Below are 18,001 nucleotides of genomic sequence, written 5' to 3'. Positions count from 1 at the left end.
TGCCTTACAACCTGGAATTAAAATGGATTTTGGGGGGTTCGTATCATTTGATTTACACAAAATGCCTACCAATTTGAAGATAGAAATATTTTATATTCTGATACAAACAACAAATAAGACAAAAAAACTGAAAACTTGAGCGTGCATAACTATTCACCCCTCCATAGTCAATACTTTGTAGAGCCACCTTTTGCAGCAATTACAGCTGCAAGTTTCTTGGGGTATGTCTCTATAAGCTTGGCACATCAAGCCACTGGGATTTTTGCCCATTCTTCAAAGCAAAACTGCTCCAGCTCCTTCAAGTTGGATGATTTCTGCTGGTGTACAGCAATCTTTAAGTCATACCACAGATTCTCAATTGGATTGAGGTCTGGGCTTTGACTAGGCCATTCCAAGACATTTAAATGTTTCCCCTTAAACCACTCAAGTGTTGCTTTAGCAGTATGCTTAGGGTCATTGTCCTGCTGGAAGGTGAACCTCCTCCCTGTCTCAAATCTCTGGAAGACTGAAACAGGTTTCCCTCAAGAATTTCCCTGTATTTAGCATCCTCCATCGTTCCTTCAATTCTGGCCAGTTTCCCAGTCCCTGCCGATGAAAAATATCCCCACAGCATGATGCTGCCACCACCATGCTTCACTGTGGAGATGGTGCTCTCGGGGTGATGAGAGGTGTTGGGTTTGCACCAGACATAGCATTTTCCTTGATGGCCAAAAAGCAACATTTTAGTCTCATCTGACCAGAGTACTTTCTTCCATATGTTTTGGGAGTCTCCCACATGCCTTTTGGCGAACACCAAACATGTTTGCTTATTTTTTTCTGGCCACTCTATCGTAAGCCCAGCTCTGTGGAGTGTAGGGCTTAAAGTGGTCCTATGGACAGATACTCCAATCTCCGCTGTGGAGCTTTGCAGGGTTATCCTTGGTCTCTTTGTTGCCTCTCTGATTAATGCCCTCCTTGCCTGGTCCGTGAGTTTTGGTGGGCGGCCCTCTCTTGGCAGGTTTGTTGCGGTGCCCTATTCTTTCCAATTTTTAATAATGGATTTAATGGTGCTCCGTGGGATGTTCAAAGTTACTTGAACTCAGTGAAGCACTTATTTGGGCTGCAATCTGAGGTGCAGTTAACTCTAATGAACTTATCCTCTGCAGCAGAGATAACTCTGGGTCTTTCCTGTGGCGGTACTCATGAGAGCCAGTTGATTATAGCGCTTGATGGTTTTTGCGACTGCAGTTTAAGAAACTTTCAAAGTTCTTGTCTTAAAGTAATGATGGACTGTTGTTTCCCTTTGCTTATTTGAATTGTTCTTGCCATAATATGGACTTGGTCTTTTACCAAATAGGGCTATCTTCTGTATACCACCCCTACCTTTGTCTGATTGGCTCAAACGCATTATGAAGGAAAGAAATTCCACAAATTAACTTTAACAAGGCACACCTGTTAATTGAAATGCATTCCAGGTGATTAGCTCATGAAGCTGGTTGAGAGAATGCCAAGAGTGTGCAAAGCTGTCATCATGGCAAAGGGTGGCTACTTTGAAGAATCTCAAATATTAAAACACTTTTTTGGTGTGTTATTTCATAGTTTTGATGTCTTAACTATTATTCTACAATGTAGAAAACAGTACAAATAAAGAAAAACCTTAGAATGAGTACCTGTGTCCAGACTTTTGACTGGTATTCTATGTCTGCGCTCAGAGGTAGACAGGCGTGAGCTAGCTACATGCCAGTGACTGACATGTGTTTTTTAGGTTTTATTTATTCGCACCAAAGAAAAGAAGTGGAAGCCAAACAGTATAGATCAAAAACTGGTAAAAAAAGGTGTGGAGTTGAAAGTCCAAAAGGTCTTAAATGAAAACCACACCAGAAATATAAGCACAAAAAATCTGTTAAACAAAACACATTAATGATACTTGTACATGATATACTCAGTAAATAAAGTGTGCTGCATGGGTTCCAACAGGAGGAGCTTTGCTGTCTGTGATTGGTTATTGGCACCCATGTCACCCACTGATTAATGCTGCTGCCAATCACACAATGGAGTGATGGGTGTTTAAATGGTATAGAGTTTAGCTCTAATGGTTCCTTGACTTTAGCATGTTCAATTGCACCAGCACCTCTACTTCCAGCGGCTATGCTCCTCTCTCCTCTGTCTCTCAGAGTCTTAGCTGGTAAAGATTGCGTCTACTATAGTCTGAAGGACTGGGAACCGCTCCCTGCCTTGCATGGCAGCTCAGCCCATTAATTACAGCCAGGGCCCTCCTGATCAATAAGTCAATTAAGCCTCCATTAGAGCGACATGAGAGCTGAGGCCTCCAGACACCTACTAATACCAGATGGGAGCAAACCTCCCCACATTCCTGTGAAGCATCAGCCTGGGACTTTAATGACCAGAGGACAGCTGGTGCAGAACGAACACCATGATGATAGGAAAATTGCGATGGGAATTCCAGAACTGCTGCACTGACAGAAAAACAGCCATTTTCCTCAAGACAAGGGATCAATTAAATACTATTTGTGTCAGAGGACTCTGCTGCATGTTAGAATAGAAAAGCCTTGAACACTTCAAATACAAAAGTAGGCAAAACAAACGAATGTATGCTGGTGCAGAAACATCAGTTTTAGCAGCTGCAATAGGCTACCACTGTTCTCCATTTACAGTAGAAGTAGTATATTTTTTGCAGACTCCTCCGGTTCTTCTAATGTTGCTTCTTGCTTCCTGCCTCAGCCCTCTCTGCATATCTGTAGAGTATCATATTGCCATGGGCAGGTCACTATCCACTATCAACCTCTCTCCGTAGGGACCATCTTTACTGTGGAATCAGCACTATTTACAATGGCACTGCCAGGATTGATCTGTGTCTGGTTTAGAGGGGGTGTAAACTCCCATCAGGAYTGATCTGTGTCTGGTTTAGAGGGGGTGTAAACTCCCATCAGGACTGATCTGTGTCTGGTTTAGAGGGGGTGTAAACTCCCATCAGGACTGATCTGTGTCTGGTTTAGAGGGGGTGTAAACTCCCATCAGGACTGTTCTAAGCCGCATACTTAAAAGCCAGACTCCGACAGACTCTGCAAGCTAAATAACTCATTAAAGCTTTGCCAATAGGAACAAGTGTGCTTATCTCTTGACAAGCCACAGGCAAAAATTATTCATTAAGGAGGAGGTAAAAACAATGAGCAAATTTTTGACTTCAGGGGAGATTCCAGGACATGACGGGGTTGAATTATTTGGTCTTTGTTTCAAGCAGGGTTTTTGTCGGTAAAGAACATAATCAGCGGATCGTGTAACCGGAGGTATTGTTATTAATCAAAGGAGGATTATCAAAAATATAAACGTAACATGTTGGTCCCATGTTTCATGAACTGAACTTATTTCTCACAAATGTTGTTTACATCCCTGTTAGTGAACATTTCTCCTTTGCCAAGATAATCCATCCATCTGACAGGTGTGGCATATCAGGAAGGTGATTAAACAGCATGATCATTACACAGGTGTAAACAACACAATGCCATAGATGTCTCAAGTTCTGAGAGAGCATGCAATTGGCAACCAGAGCTGTTGCCAGAAGAAATAATGTTACTTTTCTCTAGAGAATTTGGACGAACTGTCAGAAACCGTCTCAGGGAAGCTCATCTCCATGCTCGTTGTCCTCACCAGGGTCTTGACCTGACTGCAGTTCGGCGTCGTAACCGAATTCAGTTGGCAAATGCTCACCTTCGATGGCCACTGGCACACTGGAGAAGTGTGCTCTTCATGGATGAATTCCGGTTTCAATTGTAAGGGGCAAATGACAGGCCATGTGTATGGCGTTGTGTGGGTGAGCGGATTACTCATGTCAATGTTGGGAACAGAGTGCCCTATGGTGGCATTGGGGTTATGGTATGGGCAGGCATATGCTACAGACATCGAACACAATTGCATTTTATTGTTGGCAATTTGAATGCACAGTGATACCGTGACGAGTTCCTGAGGCCCATTGTCATGCCATTCTTTCGCCGCCATCACCTCATGTTTCAGCATGATAATGCACGGCCTCTTGTCGCAAGGATCTGTACACAATTCCTGGAAGCTGAAAATCTCACAGTTCTCCCATGGCCTGCATACTCACCAGACATGTAACCCATTGAGCATGTTTGGGATGCTCTAGATTGACGTGTGAGACAGCGTGTTCCAGTTCCCGCCAATATCCAGCAACTTCGCACAGCCATTGAAGAGGAGTGAGACAGCATTCCACAGGCCACAATCAACAGCCTGATCAACTCTATGCGAAGGAGATGATACTGACTGTTTTTCTGATCCATGCCCCTACCTTGTTTTAAGATATCTGTGACCAACAGATGCATATATGTATTCCCAGTAATGTGAAATCCATAGATTAGGGCCTAATTTATTTATTTCAATTTCCTTATATGAACTGTAACTCAGTAGAATCTTAGAAATTGTTGCATTTTGCATTCCTATTTTTGTTCAGTGTATAATTGCAGTATTGTGTTTCATGGGGAAAGCATAGGGGAAATAAAATAGGACCTCACCACTGGAGGACTCCACCGCAGACATGAACATTATATATTGATGAAGACCATAAACCAATTTGGAAGTTACCAACAGGGGAGAATTCATAGAGAAAAAGCCATCTCATAACAGGAACAAGGACATTATTATGGTCCCAGCATTATAATAATTGTATTACATCAAAGCAAATATTTGTCAAGGGCAACTTTGGGAGATGAGGCAGCATTGCTAGAAGAAAAAAGAACACCAACACTTTGTAGTGAGAGTTCAAATAGCTGTTTTTCATCAGGAGAACTGATTGAGTGTGTGATGACGTGACAATGTATCTCTCAGCCATCAAGGCTGCGACAATGACAGGACTGCAGCGGCCACACTAATATGACATGTCTCCGGCAGCTTAATGAGCTGCCTGGGAGGCAGACAAGGAGACAGGGTAGACGTAGAGCACACTGTTACCTGAGAATACTCCTCAATGCAACACATACTGGCGATAGCTAGCTAACCGCTGGTGTTGACATCAAAATGGGTTACACTAGTTAGCTATTAGCAATGGATTATCTTTAAGATGATAGGTATGCATACTGTGTATATATATATATATATATACAGTGGGGAGAACAAGTATTTGATACACTGCCGATTTTGCAGGTTTTCCTACTTACAAAGCATGGTAGAGGCTGTAATTTTTATCATAGGTACACTTCAACTGTGAGAGACGGAATCTAAAACAAAAATCCAGAAAATCACATTGTATGATTTTTAAATAATTAATGCATTTATTGCATGACATAAAGTATTTGATCACCTTCCAACCTGTAAGAATTCCGGCTCTCACAGACCTGTTAGTTTTTCTTTAAGAAGCCCTCCTGTTCTCCACTCATTACCTGTATTAACTGCACCTGTTTGAACTCGTTACCTGTATAAAAGACACCTGTCCACACACAATCAAACAGATTCCAACCTCTCCACAATGGCCAAGACCAGAGAGCTGTGTAAGGACATCAGGGATAAAATTGTAGACCTGCACAAGGCTGGGATGGGCTACAGGACAATAGGCAAGCAGCTTGGTGGAAGGAAACAACTGTTGGCGCAATTATTAAAATGGAAGAAGTTCAAGATGACGGTCAATCACCCTCGGTCTGGGGCTCCATGCAAGATTTCACCTCGTGGGGCATCAATGATCATGAGGAAGGTGAGGGATCAGCCCAGAACTACACGGCAGGACCTGGTCAATGACCTGAAGAGAGCTGGGACCACAGTCTCAAAGAAAACCATTAGTAACACACTACGCGCTCATGGATTAAAATCCTGCAGCGCACGCAAGGTCCCCCTGCTTAAGCCAGTGCATGTCCAGGCCTGTCTGAAGTTTGCCAATGACCATCTGGATGATCCAGAGGAGGAATGGGAGAAGGTCATGTGGTCTGATGAGACAAAATAGAGCTTTTTGGTCTAACTCCACTCGCCGTGTTTGGAGGAAGAAGAAGTATGAGTACAACCCCAAGAACACCATCCCAACCGTGAAGCATGGGGTGGAAACATCATTCTTTGGGGATGCTTTTCTGCAAAGGGGACAGGACGACTGCACCGTATTGAGGGGAGGATGGATGGGGCATGTATCGGCGTAGATTTTGGCCAACAACCTCCTTCCCTCAGTAAGAGCATTGAAGATGGGTCGTGGCTGGGTCTTCCTGCATGACAACGACACGAAGCACACAGCCATGGCAACTAAGGAGTGGCTCCGTAAGAAGCATCTCAAGGTCCTGGAGTGGCCTAGCCAGTCTCCAGACCTGAACCCAATAGAAAATCTTTGGATTTTATCCATTTAGTCAGAAAGTCATTTTTATTGCAAGTTAAAGCATACTGTTAGTTAGCTACTTTGGTTTTAGAAGTGGGGGGGACATAATATTTATTTATATATATTTTTATCCAGTCGGATAAACACTCCAAACAGCCAATCCGACCACTCAGAGGCATCCACATGGTCCTAAAGCACACCGTTGCCTCGTTTGGTATCACATTCCAATGTTACAACTGGGGGGGACAAAAATGCAACTTCAGAATGTGGAGGGGACATGTCCACCGTCCCCGTCCCCGTCCCCAGTGAATGTTGCGCCACTGCGTGTATGATCTGTGTAGTGTCTAAACAAATGACTCCACTTCGACCGGATTATTACATGACCCATCAAATTAGCCGGGTGTGTCTGGGGGTGATTACGGCCATCTATTGTATTTCATTAACATGTGTACATGTCTAGACAATAGTGACCCATCCACTTAACTAGATGTGGCTGGGGGGTGGTTATAGCATTTCCTTCACATGACCCATCAATTTAGACAAGTGTGTCGGTAAGAGTCATCTAATAATTAAAAAATATTTATGAATTATATTTTATCTGGACACTTTCTGTTTTTGATATTGAACTATGCAAGTAACCACATCACTTTACCGTTTACACCTTCTGTATCCTGTGCATGTGACAAATACATTTTTGCTCCCAGACTGGGACAATTTTATTTGATGTAGGGTGTGTTTACCACATGGCCTCACATGCGAATCCTTAAAGAGATGGGTGGGGCTAAGGCTTAAGAGTGTGTGAACGATGCTGAATGGGTGAAGACAAAGAAGCACTCTCCAGTAGGTGTACCCAAACATTCAAGGACCATTTTCTCAAAAAGTGAGGTTACCTAGTTTAGCAACTTTCAAAGCAGAATTACTTTCCCACTGTACCTCAACTGCAGTGCATTATATACCATTTTCTAGCTCTGAGTCTCTACTTTTATCCAATGTAATAAACACCATTTCAAATGTTGCTACATAAGACCGAATCAAGGCGGTCGGTCACATATATTGATGCCCCTCAGCTCTGATTATCCACTGTGCATGCAATATCAAGTGTGCTTATAGGCTATTTAGTGTGGTCTCAATCAAATGATCCATAGCCTATAGGCTACAAAGTACATGTTCGGAGAAGCACAGACCAAAGTTATATTTCTAAGATAGCTGCTTGGATTGTGTAAATAAAACTAGCCTACATTACACACTGCAATGGATATTCCAGCCCTGAGTCCCGGCTGCCTAACCAATGGCTGTGCTGTGTAGGTCTACGGTGGCAGTTCAGGAGGAGAGTCAAAGGCTTCTTCTAAAATCTTTTTTGAGTAGACCTAGTCCAACAAATGCACTATCTTGTAGGCCTAGTCCAACAAATGCACTATCTTGTAGGCCTAGTCCAACAAATGCACCATCTTGTGGAAAGACTAGCCTATATCCTATGTTCTGTTCAGTTTGAGAAGGAGAGCGCGAAGGTGAGGACCGGAGGTCAACTTTAATAGCTTGCTTACTATAATTGATTTTAAAAACAATATATTTATTGCCCATGATGTACTGTATTTATCAGAGTTATTGACCTCACAATAAGCCAGATTCAAGTAACTTACATTGTGGTGCTGAAGCTTGAAGCAGCAGCCACAGCACAATCAATCGGAACTGGACAGCTCATGGTGCTGAAAGTAGGCAAATTCGAGTAAGCATAATTAATTTCAACATCTTAATTTTAATTAGACATAATTACTAACAACAAGATGGCTTTGTGATGGAGCCTATTTCTTCCTAATTAAGAAATAAGACAGACAATATTAGGCTATAGACTGCTATATCCATATATTTCTTGGGCAATTCCTCCACCCACCATGCACTCTTTAAATAGCCTAACAATACTCGAATTGAGGGGGTATGAGAGGGTATGCCATAGGTCTACCTTTTATTAACCGAAAGTAACCGAAAGGTTGCAAGATCGAATCCCCGAGTTGACAAGGTAAAAATCTGTCGTTCTGCCGCTGAACAAGGCAGTTAACCCACTGTTCCTAGGCCGTCATTGAAAATAAGAATTTGTTCTTAACTGACTTGCCTAGTTAAATAAAGGTAAAATAAAAATACATTAAAAAAAATAAAGAAAATGGCTAAAAAAGATTTTGAAGAAAATAAAAAGGATCAGATTATATAAAGTTATCTAAAACAGCACTTTTGTCCGCGATGCCTTATGCTAGAATCAAGCAGTAAAATACCCGGGAAAGATGTGACTCCGATGCATATGGGAATATAATTATTTTCTTTCTTTGATATTCAGAGGCTGAGCTACAACCTTCTATAGCCGAGGAGACAAAAAATGGACTTTGTTTGGGAAGTAATCTAATTCTGTCAATATCAATTGATTAAGTTATTCGCTTTCTGTACAATAGAAGATGTTAAAACCCAGACAGCTTTTAGGAAAACACTTGTGACCTTCTCTCGTTGGGTTAAGGCATGGAAGAAGAGTAGCCAACAGTACATTTTTCTGCATTGGTAGGTGAAAAGGTAGGCCTAAAATTTGAAATTACCATGCTCAGATTCCTAATGAAGTCTCAGATTTAATTATTTTCAAATAGGGAATTTTGTTGCAAACAAGACACACTGATTTGGCATTGGACAAATATGATAAGATAAACACATAGGCTTATCTCTCTGTCCATTCTTAGCTAGTCATTTCAGAAATTTGTGTGGTATTACTAAAGAGGTAACACTTTACTTGACACCCAGTGTCATAACAAATTATAACAGGGTCATAACCATGTCATAATATGTCATAACAACTGACATAACTTGTCATAACCTGTCATAATATGGTCATAACACTGTCATGGCCCATATATTTACACCTGCTGTGACATATATTGCGTTATTTTATGGCTGGTTATGACACCTACATAAGAGTGTCAAAACCCACATTAATTCTATGTCTTGGCTTTAGAAGCTTCTGAACTAATTGACATAATTTGAGTCAATTGGAGGTGTATCTGTGGATGTATTTCAAGGCCTACCTTCAAACTCAGTGCCTCTTTGCTTGACATCATGGGAAAATCAAAAGAAAGCAGCCAAGACCCCAGGAAAATATTGTAGAACTCCACAAGTCTGGTTCATCCTTGGGAGCAATTTCCAAACGCCTGAAGGTACCACGTTCATCTGTACAAACAATAGTACGCAAGTATTAACACCATGGGACCACAAAGCTGTCATACCTCCCAGGAAGGAGAGGCGTTCTGTCTCCTAGAGATGAACGTACTTTGGTGCGAAAAGTGCAAATCAATCCCAGAACAACAGCAAAGGACCTTGTGAAGATGCTGGAGGAAACAGGTACAAAGGTATCTTTATCCACAGTAAAACGAGTCCTATATCGACATAACCTGAAAGGCCGCACAGCATTGAAGACGCCACTGCTCCAAAACCGCCATAAAAAAGCCAGACTATGGATTGCAACTGCACATTGGGACAAAGATTGTACTTTTTGGAGAAATGTCCTCTGATGAATCAAAAATATAACTGTTTGGCCATAATGACCATCGTTATGTTTGGAGGAAAAAGGGGGAGGCTTGCAAGCCGAAGAACACCATCCCAACCATGAAGCACGGGGGTGGCAGCATCATGTTGTGGGGGTGCTTTGCTGCAGGAAGGACTGGTGCACTTCACAAAATAGATGGCATCATGAAAGAAAATGATGTGGATATATTGAAGCAACATCTCAAGACATCAGTCAGGAAGTTAAAGTTTGGTCGCAAATGGGTCTTCCAAACGGACAATGACACCAAGCATACTTCCAAAGTTGTGGCAAAATGGCTTAAGGACAACAAAGTCAAGGTATTGGAGTGGCCTGCACAAAGCCCTGACTTCAATCCTATAGAAAATTTGAGGGCAGAACTAAAAAAGTGTGTGCGAGCAAGGAGGCCTACAAACCTGATTCAGTTACACCAGCTCTGTCAGGAGGAATGGGCCAAAATTCACCCAATTTATTGTGGGAAGCTTGTGGAAGGTTACCCGAAACGTTTGACCCAAGTTAAACAATTTAAAAGCAATGCTACCAAATACTAATTGAGTGTATGTTAACTTCTGACCCACTGGGAATGTGATGAAAGAAATAAAAGCTGAAATAAATCATTCACTCTACTATTATTCTGACATTTCACATTCTTAAAATAAAGTGGTGATCCTAACTGACCTAAAACAGGGAATTTTTACTAGGATTAAATATCAGGAATTGTGAAAAACTGAGTTTAAATGTATTTGGCTAAGGTGTATGTAAACTTCTGACTTCAACTGTAACATAACAATGCTTTTGACACGTAGATTAGGGTGTAATGGAATGTTTTGCCTTGCTTGGTAGGTTTTGTGGGTTTTGACACTCTTTTGTAGGTGTCATAACCAGCCATAAAATAAGTCAATATATGTCACAGCAGGTGTAAATATATGTCAAGCGTTCAGGGAGGGTTTAGTTCAAATATATTTTCTTGAAGGGAGGGCCATCCATTTTCATTTCAGAGAGGTCAGATTTTCTCCGTGTAACCCTCATTATAAATATAAGTTCACTTATTGTGGGGAATGGACATAGTATATGCAAATGCAATAATGTAGTATTTACTATAGTTAGAAATGTGTGTTTTTGCTGACATTACTGTAGTATTAAGTGAAGTGTTTTTTTGTGGATAATACTGTAGTATTTACTGTAGAATTCTACAGTGTACTACAACATTCTATAGTAAGTACTACACATGATTGAGGGATACTACAGTGTGTAGGATAGTATTCTACTGTATATCACAGTTTACTATAGTAAGTACTGTAGTTTTCTGTAGTAAACTGAAGTATTTTTTCATGTGGGTTGGTAGAAGAATAGAGAGAAGGTAGAATATCTGATAAAATAATCACTTCAAGCATCAACCAAGCTATCTCAAAGACAATTCAAAAGCATTTCCCTCTCCCTTTGTATCTAATCTAGTTTTTTTTTAATTGGACAGTGCACACACTCCTTAGATCTCATTATCTCTGGAGGGGCACCATTTGTTTTCTCCAGTTAAGGGCCAATTCGGAGAGGGGTGATCAATGATGTGTCTCCCCATGCTGCAGTATCAGTGAACCTGCCAGGAATGGTAGCACTGTTTCTGTCCCAGTCCCTCCCTCCTGGAGCCTCTATAGGCTGCAGCCTGCAGCACTGTCTGGGTCATTACAGTCTCACAGAGACCTCAGAGCTCCTGAGACCTGACCATGAGGGATCTGTGGTCAGCCCATCCGCTCATGCAATCCAGAAAAAGTTCTCAAGAGCTCTGTGTGACCTAATGCACTTGGGAAGTGGAGGGGTACAGTAGGGTCTATTCCCCTGTGTTAGTTTAGGAAAGTGACATGAGCAATAAAGTAAGACTTTTTTTAAAGCGGCTCTTATGTTGCTGTTGTGATTTTTCCCAAACTATGAAAGGTTATTTCCCGCAATTAAAGTTCCTTAAATAGAATACAAGTGTATATACATTGCATTCATAAAGTATTCCAACCCCTTGACTTTGGCCAGTCAACGACATTCAGAGACTTGTCCCGAAGCCACTCCTGCATTGTCTTGGCTGTGTGCTTATGTTCGTTGTCCTGTTGGAAGGTAAACCTTCACCCCAGTCTGAGATCCTGAGCGCTCTGGAGCAGGTTTTCATCAACGATCTCTCCGTACTTTTTTCTGTTCATCTTTCCCTCGATCTACTAGTCTTCCAGTCCCTGCTGCTGAAAAACCTCCCCACAGCATGATGCTGCCACCACCATGCTTCAGTGTAGGGATGGTGCCAGGTTTCCTCCAGATGTGACGCTTGGCATTCAGGCCAAAGAGTTCAATCTTGGTTTCATCAGACCAGAGAATCTTTTTTCTCATGGTCTGAGAGTCTTTTAAGTGCCTTTTGGCAAACTCCAAGCGGGCTGTCATGTGCCTTTTACTGAGGAGTGGCTTCCGTCTGGCCACTCGACCATAAAGGCCTGATTGGTGGAGTACTGCAGAGATGGTTGTCCTTCTGGAAGGTTCTCCCATCTCCACAGAGTAACTCTGGAGCTCTGTCAAAGTGACCATTGGGTTCTTGGTCACCTCCCTGAACAAGGTCCTTCTCCCACGATTGCTCCGTTTGGCCAGGCGGCCAGTTCTAGGAAGTGGTTTGATGGTTCCAAACTTCTTCCATTTAAGAATGATGAAGTCCACTGTGTTCTTGGGGACCTTCAATGTTGGTGAAATTTTTTGGTACCCTTCCCCAGATCTGCTACTCTCGGTGCGCTACAGACAATTCCTTCGACATCATGGCTTGGTTTTTGCACTGACATGCACTGTCAACTGTGAGACCGTAAAAAGACAGGTGTGTGCCTTTCCAAATCATGTCCAATATAAGTGGATGCATGTTAGTCTGAGTACCAGTCTCTTAAGCTAACATTCCACTCCTTGTTATTGCTTTGGTACATGACATGGAGTACATGGAGTGGATTAGCTAAAGAGACTGGAACCCAGGTTAGGCACACGTGGCATCTCGGCAACTTTGAGAAAAAAAGCATTATATCCGAGTTGTGCCCGTTATCACACTCGTATCTGCCCTCTCATTGGCTAGAAAGGTCTCACCTGCCTCCTCCCGACTGCCTTCCATTTTTGAAGACGTTTCTTTTCATTGTTAGAGCAGCCAATGGAGTATCTGGTCAATATAATGGATAATCTGGTTTCACACATCCCCATGTCTTACATTCCCCCCTCAAACTTACTCAACAGTGACCCAAGCGTTGAGCTGAGCACAACTGTAGATCCGGGTCACGGCACCACTGTAAAGAACGGCACGTTTAGTGAGTAAGGGTAAGGATGCTGAGGAGTAAGTTTCACACATCCCCATGTGCTACACTTCCATATTTTACCAGTCGGCAGTATGTGTTATTTCTGAAATAGTACAGAATAGTACAGAATTCTGTCCAGGGAACCGTCTCACAGCATGAGGTCTGAGAGAACGATATTAGAATGTCAGTACGCTTCCCACACACACACACACACACACGCACGCACGCACGCACGCACGCACTCACACACTCTCACACACACACACACACACACACACGTGTACAAAACAAACACTGAAACATGCCATAAACGAACACGGTCTGCCAATGTGTGGGACTAAGATAGAATTCTCTTAGATACAATGTTACTCATACCGTCATTAGAGACTGTAAGCCATGCAATATTATCCTCAAATGATCCCACCAACTCTGTTGCATAAGATGACTCTGTTGCATTAGATGGAGCTACCTGAGGAGACAGTGATTATGTTTCTATGGGTACCACTCCAAGTGCTTTTGTCTCCTCTCTCCTATGGGCTTTCTGCTGGATGAGTTCTGTAAGCTCAATGTGTGTGTGTGGTGCCTGTCCTGTGTGTGTGTGTGGGGTGTGTGTGTGTGTGTGTTGTGTGTGTGTGTGTGTGTGGTGTGTGTGTGTGTTTTTATGTGTGTGTGTGTGATGTGTGTGTGTGTGTGTGTGTGTGTGTGTGTGTGTACGCATGAATGTGAGTGAGTGTGAGTGTGAATGTTGGCACGTTCTGTGCATAGAGATCCTGTCTGTGAGTGAAATTCAGAGAGAACCCCCCCTTCCACTCATCTCCCCACACACCAGTAGAATAGCAGGACAGTCAGTGTCATATTGGCTGCCTGCTTTAGTTGTTAGACTTTGTTTTGTGCAGCGGGGCTGAAAGAGTGACGGGCGACACGAAGGACAGTTGCTGAAATTTGCGCCTTCCCTAACCACTAAGTGAGCTGTGATACCGCCAAAGAGGAGGTTGCCTGTATCCCAGGCAAAACATTGTCAGCCTCACAATCTTCAGCATCTCAGAGGTGTCAACCGCAATGTGACAACAATATGACAGATGAAAAAATTACTTGAAGCACACAAAATTACAAAAACATTTGCCAAATATGCAAATGAACAGCAATTCCAAATCCTCATGAAAGTTTTCACTCACTAACTGTATAAACATTTTAAATCTCTTTCATGTCATAACTGCATTATGTCATTAATTTAGTGATAGACGCCTTCACAAACTTTCTTTAGTCTTCATCCTCAAGCAAATAACCCGGCACCACAGCAAACCAGCAGCATCTTAAGCAACTCTCTGCTTTCCCCGCAACCATGTACTGTACATCCCAGCCCCCACTCTACCGAAGAGCCCAAATCCCTCACCCATGATCATTGTCTTCATCGTCTTCAACTACAACCAATTGTAAAGGACGTCACACTGCTTGCTTAGTGAGGGCCGCTTCCTCCTGATCCGGCTCTTATGAGGCTGGTACGCAGGACATCTGCCTCGCAAACACACGTGACCACCCTCCCGAAGCGTCTTACCTAGGCAGCGCAAGTGGAGACACTTCAGGATGAGGAGTGAGGTCAACAGATCCCCCATCTGCTACACCAGCACATTCACCCAAACAACACAAAGCATCCCTCACTCTGGTTCATATAATTACTGCAGACATTGTGCACTGGCAGACCGCCAATTAACCACCTGGATGTGAAGTAGTTCAAGGCAAGCAAAACATACATTTATAACTTTTTGAAACAATCAGACGACTCTCCGCTAAGCAGATCGTATATACTGTAGCATTAGGATCTCAGCGAACAAGATTGTTCACAGGGCAAAAACACATTCACCTGTTCTGAATTTCAAAGTCTCATTGAGAGCTACAACACAGCCACACACTGTCCCATGTAAATGGACACAAATCAAATCAAATCAAATGATGACAAGGCAGCTGGCAACGTGCCCAGTGAAACAGTACAGTAGCTGCTGACATACAGTAAAGTGTTGACTTCCCCTCAAACTATATGTCACTCTGGGTGAGTAGAGCTCACCTTCATGGTGCATCCCTGTGTCGATAGTGTTCTTCGCAGCACACGTGTGAGTGTGTGTGTAGTTTGTGTGTGTGTCCTGGGCAGGAGCCGCACTCTGTTTCCCACAGGGGAGGGAAAGCTGTCCCCTCACACGCTGCTACTCCTGTTTGCTGTACAGCGTCCAAATGAAAGGTATAATGTAGAGTGAAGAAACAGGACGCTACTGAGTCCTGACATGATGCTATCAATCTCCCCCCTCTCCATTTCTCCCTCTCCTACTTCCTCCCTCTCTCTCCCGTTCTCCCTCTCCTCTCTTTCTATCCCTCTATTCCTCACACTTCTCCACCCTTTAGTTGGAAACACAGATAGAGAGAGAGATTGGGAAAGATAGATGGTCCATTCTCCTCACCCCTCCTACCCTTTATGATCCACCCCCTCTTCTATTCCATCCAATACAAATCCTCTCCAGCCCTCTTCCCCTCCCTCTGTTCGAGCCATACTGAGTGAGAGTCTCAGCCAGTGGCAGACTGGAGAAAATAACACCCCCTGTAGCTTCTCAGTTCTTTTCACACAAAATCAGACACAGGCATTGACACACTGTATAAATTGATACATGCATATGCATGATTAATATTAAGGAGCTCACATGAATCCAAAGGAAATTGTAGTTGACAGGTCTGTACCAGACAAATGATAAAACCCCAGCGAGTATTATCCATTATAAACTGTGTGGTTCAAGCCCTGAATCGTGATTGGCTGACAGCCGTGGTATATCAGACCGTATACCATGGGTATGACAAAACATTTAACTTACTGCTCTAATTACATTGGTAACCAATTTATAATAGCAATAAGGCACCTCGGGGGGTTGTGGTATATGGTCAATATACCCTGGAAAAGGGCTGTATCCAGCCACTCTACTTTGCGTTGTGCCCAAGAACAGCCCTTAGCTGTGGTATATTGGCCATATACCACACCAACCTCGGGACTTATTGCTTAATTATACAGTTGAAGTCGGAAGTTTACATACACTTAGGTTGGAGTCATTAAAACTAGTTTTTAAACCACTCCACAAACTTCTTGTTAACAACTATAGTTTTGGCAAGTCGGTTAGGACATCTACTTTGTGGATGACAAGTAATTTCTCCAATAATTGTTTACAGACAGATTATTTCACTTATAACTCACTGTATCACAATTCCAGTGGGTCAGAAGTTTACATACACTAAGCTAACTGTGCCTTTAAACAGATTGGAAAATTCCAGAAAATTATGTCATGGCATTAGAAGCTTCTGATAGGCTAATTGACATCATTTGAGTCAATTGAAGGTGTACCTTTGGATGAATTTCAAGGCCTACCTTCAAACTCAGTGCCTCTTTGCTTGACATCATGGAAAATCAAAAGAAATCAGCCAAGACCTCAGAAGAAAAGTGTAGACCTCCACAAGTCTGGTTCAGCCTTTGGAGCAATTTCCAAACGCCTGAAGGTACCACGTTCATCTGTACAAACAATAGTACGCAAGTATAAACACCATGGGACCACGCAGCCGCCATACCGCTCCAGAAGGAGACGCATTCGGTCTCCTAGAGATGAACGTACTTTGGTGCAAAAAGTGCAAATCAATCCCAGAACAACAGTAAAGGACCTTGTGAGGATGAAGGAGGAAACAGGTACAAAAAGTGTCTATATCCACAGTAAAACGAGTCCTATATCGACATAACCTGAAAAGCCTCTCAGCAAGGAAGACGCCACTGCTCCAAAACTGCCATAAAAAATACAGACTACGGTTTGCAACTGCACATGGGGACAAAGATCATACTTCTTGGAGAAACGTACTCTGGTACAAAAATAGAACTGTTTGGCCATAATGACCATTGTTATGTTTGGAGGAAAAAGGGGGACGCATGTTGTGGGGGTGTTTTGCTGCAGGAGGGACTGGTGCACTTCACAAAATAGATGGCATCACGAAGAAAGAAAATGATGTGGATATATTGAAGCAACATCTCAAGACATCAGTCAGGAAGTTAAAGCTTGGTCGCAAATGGGTCTTCCAAATGAACAATGACCCCAAACATACTTCCAAAGTTTTGGCAAAATGGCTTAAGGACAACAAAGTCAAGGTATTGGAGTGGCCATCACAAAGCCCTGACCTCAATCCTACAGAAAATTTGTCATCATTGTGGCTTAACATCTTCATCTATACAAAGACATTTCTGTGTAGGTTCTTAGCCTGTTGGTAAATAGTTTGATGTAATTCACATGAGATTTAAGGACATAGCTGACAGTTCGCACAGCTGCCACGCCACCAAGTAGTGTTCATTAATGTCTTTCTCTTTGGCTGTTGGGCCACTTGTTAAGAACATCTACACGATTTGCATTCTTTATGTACAGTCGGAAGTTTACATACACCTTAGCAAATACATTTAAACTCAGTTTTTCACAATTCCTGACATTTAATCCTAGTAAGAATTCCCTGTTTAGGTCAGTTAGATCACCACTTTATTTTAAGAATGTGAAATGTCAGAATAATAGTAGAGAAATGATTTATTTCAGCTTTTATTTCTTTCATCACATTCCCAGTGGGTCAGAAGTTTACATACACTCAATTGTATTTGGTAGCATTGCTTTTAAATTGTTTAACTTGGGTAGCGACCTTCACAAGCTTCCCACAATAAGTTGGGTGAATTTTGGCCCATTCCTCCTGACAGAGCTGGTGTAACTGATCAGGTTTGTAGGCCTCCTTGCCGCGGAAGAGCGATGTCTGGGGGGGTTTAGCGCGGGGAGGAGTGCGCTTTTCAGTCTGCCCTAACAT

General features: G+C 42.6%; 1 protein-coding gene across 1 annotated transcript in view; it reads right to left on the bottom strand.

Annotated features, from left to right (window-relative positions):
• Positions 1-15,534, bottom strand: part of LOC111977354 (inactive phospholipase D5) — a 53,541-nt gene extending 38,007 nt beyond the window's left edge. The window contains exon 1 of the mRNA XM_024006739.2: positions 15,210-15,534. Coding sequence (XP_023862507.1) covers positions 15,210-15,215 — 6 coding nt within the window. The 5' untranslated portion in view covers positions 15,216-15,534. The remainder of the gene's footprint in view (positions 1-15,209) is intronic.
• Between the last annotated feature and the right edge of the window lie 2,467 nt (positions 15,535-18,001).

Source organism: Salvelinus sp. IW2-2015, linkage group LG18, assembly GCF_002910315.2.
Source record: "Salvelinus sp. IW2-2015 linkage group LG18, ASM291031v2, whole genome shotgun sequence".
In the NCBI taxonomy this organism is placed as follows: Eukaryota; Metazoa; Chordata; class Actinopteri; order Salmoniformes; family Salmonidae; genus Salvelinus; species Salvelinus sp. IW2-2015.
The sequence above is the reverse complement of the archived record's forward strand: the minus strand, read 5'-3'. Positions and strand labels throughout refer to the sequence as shown.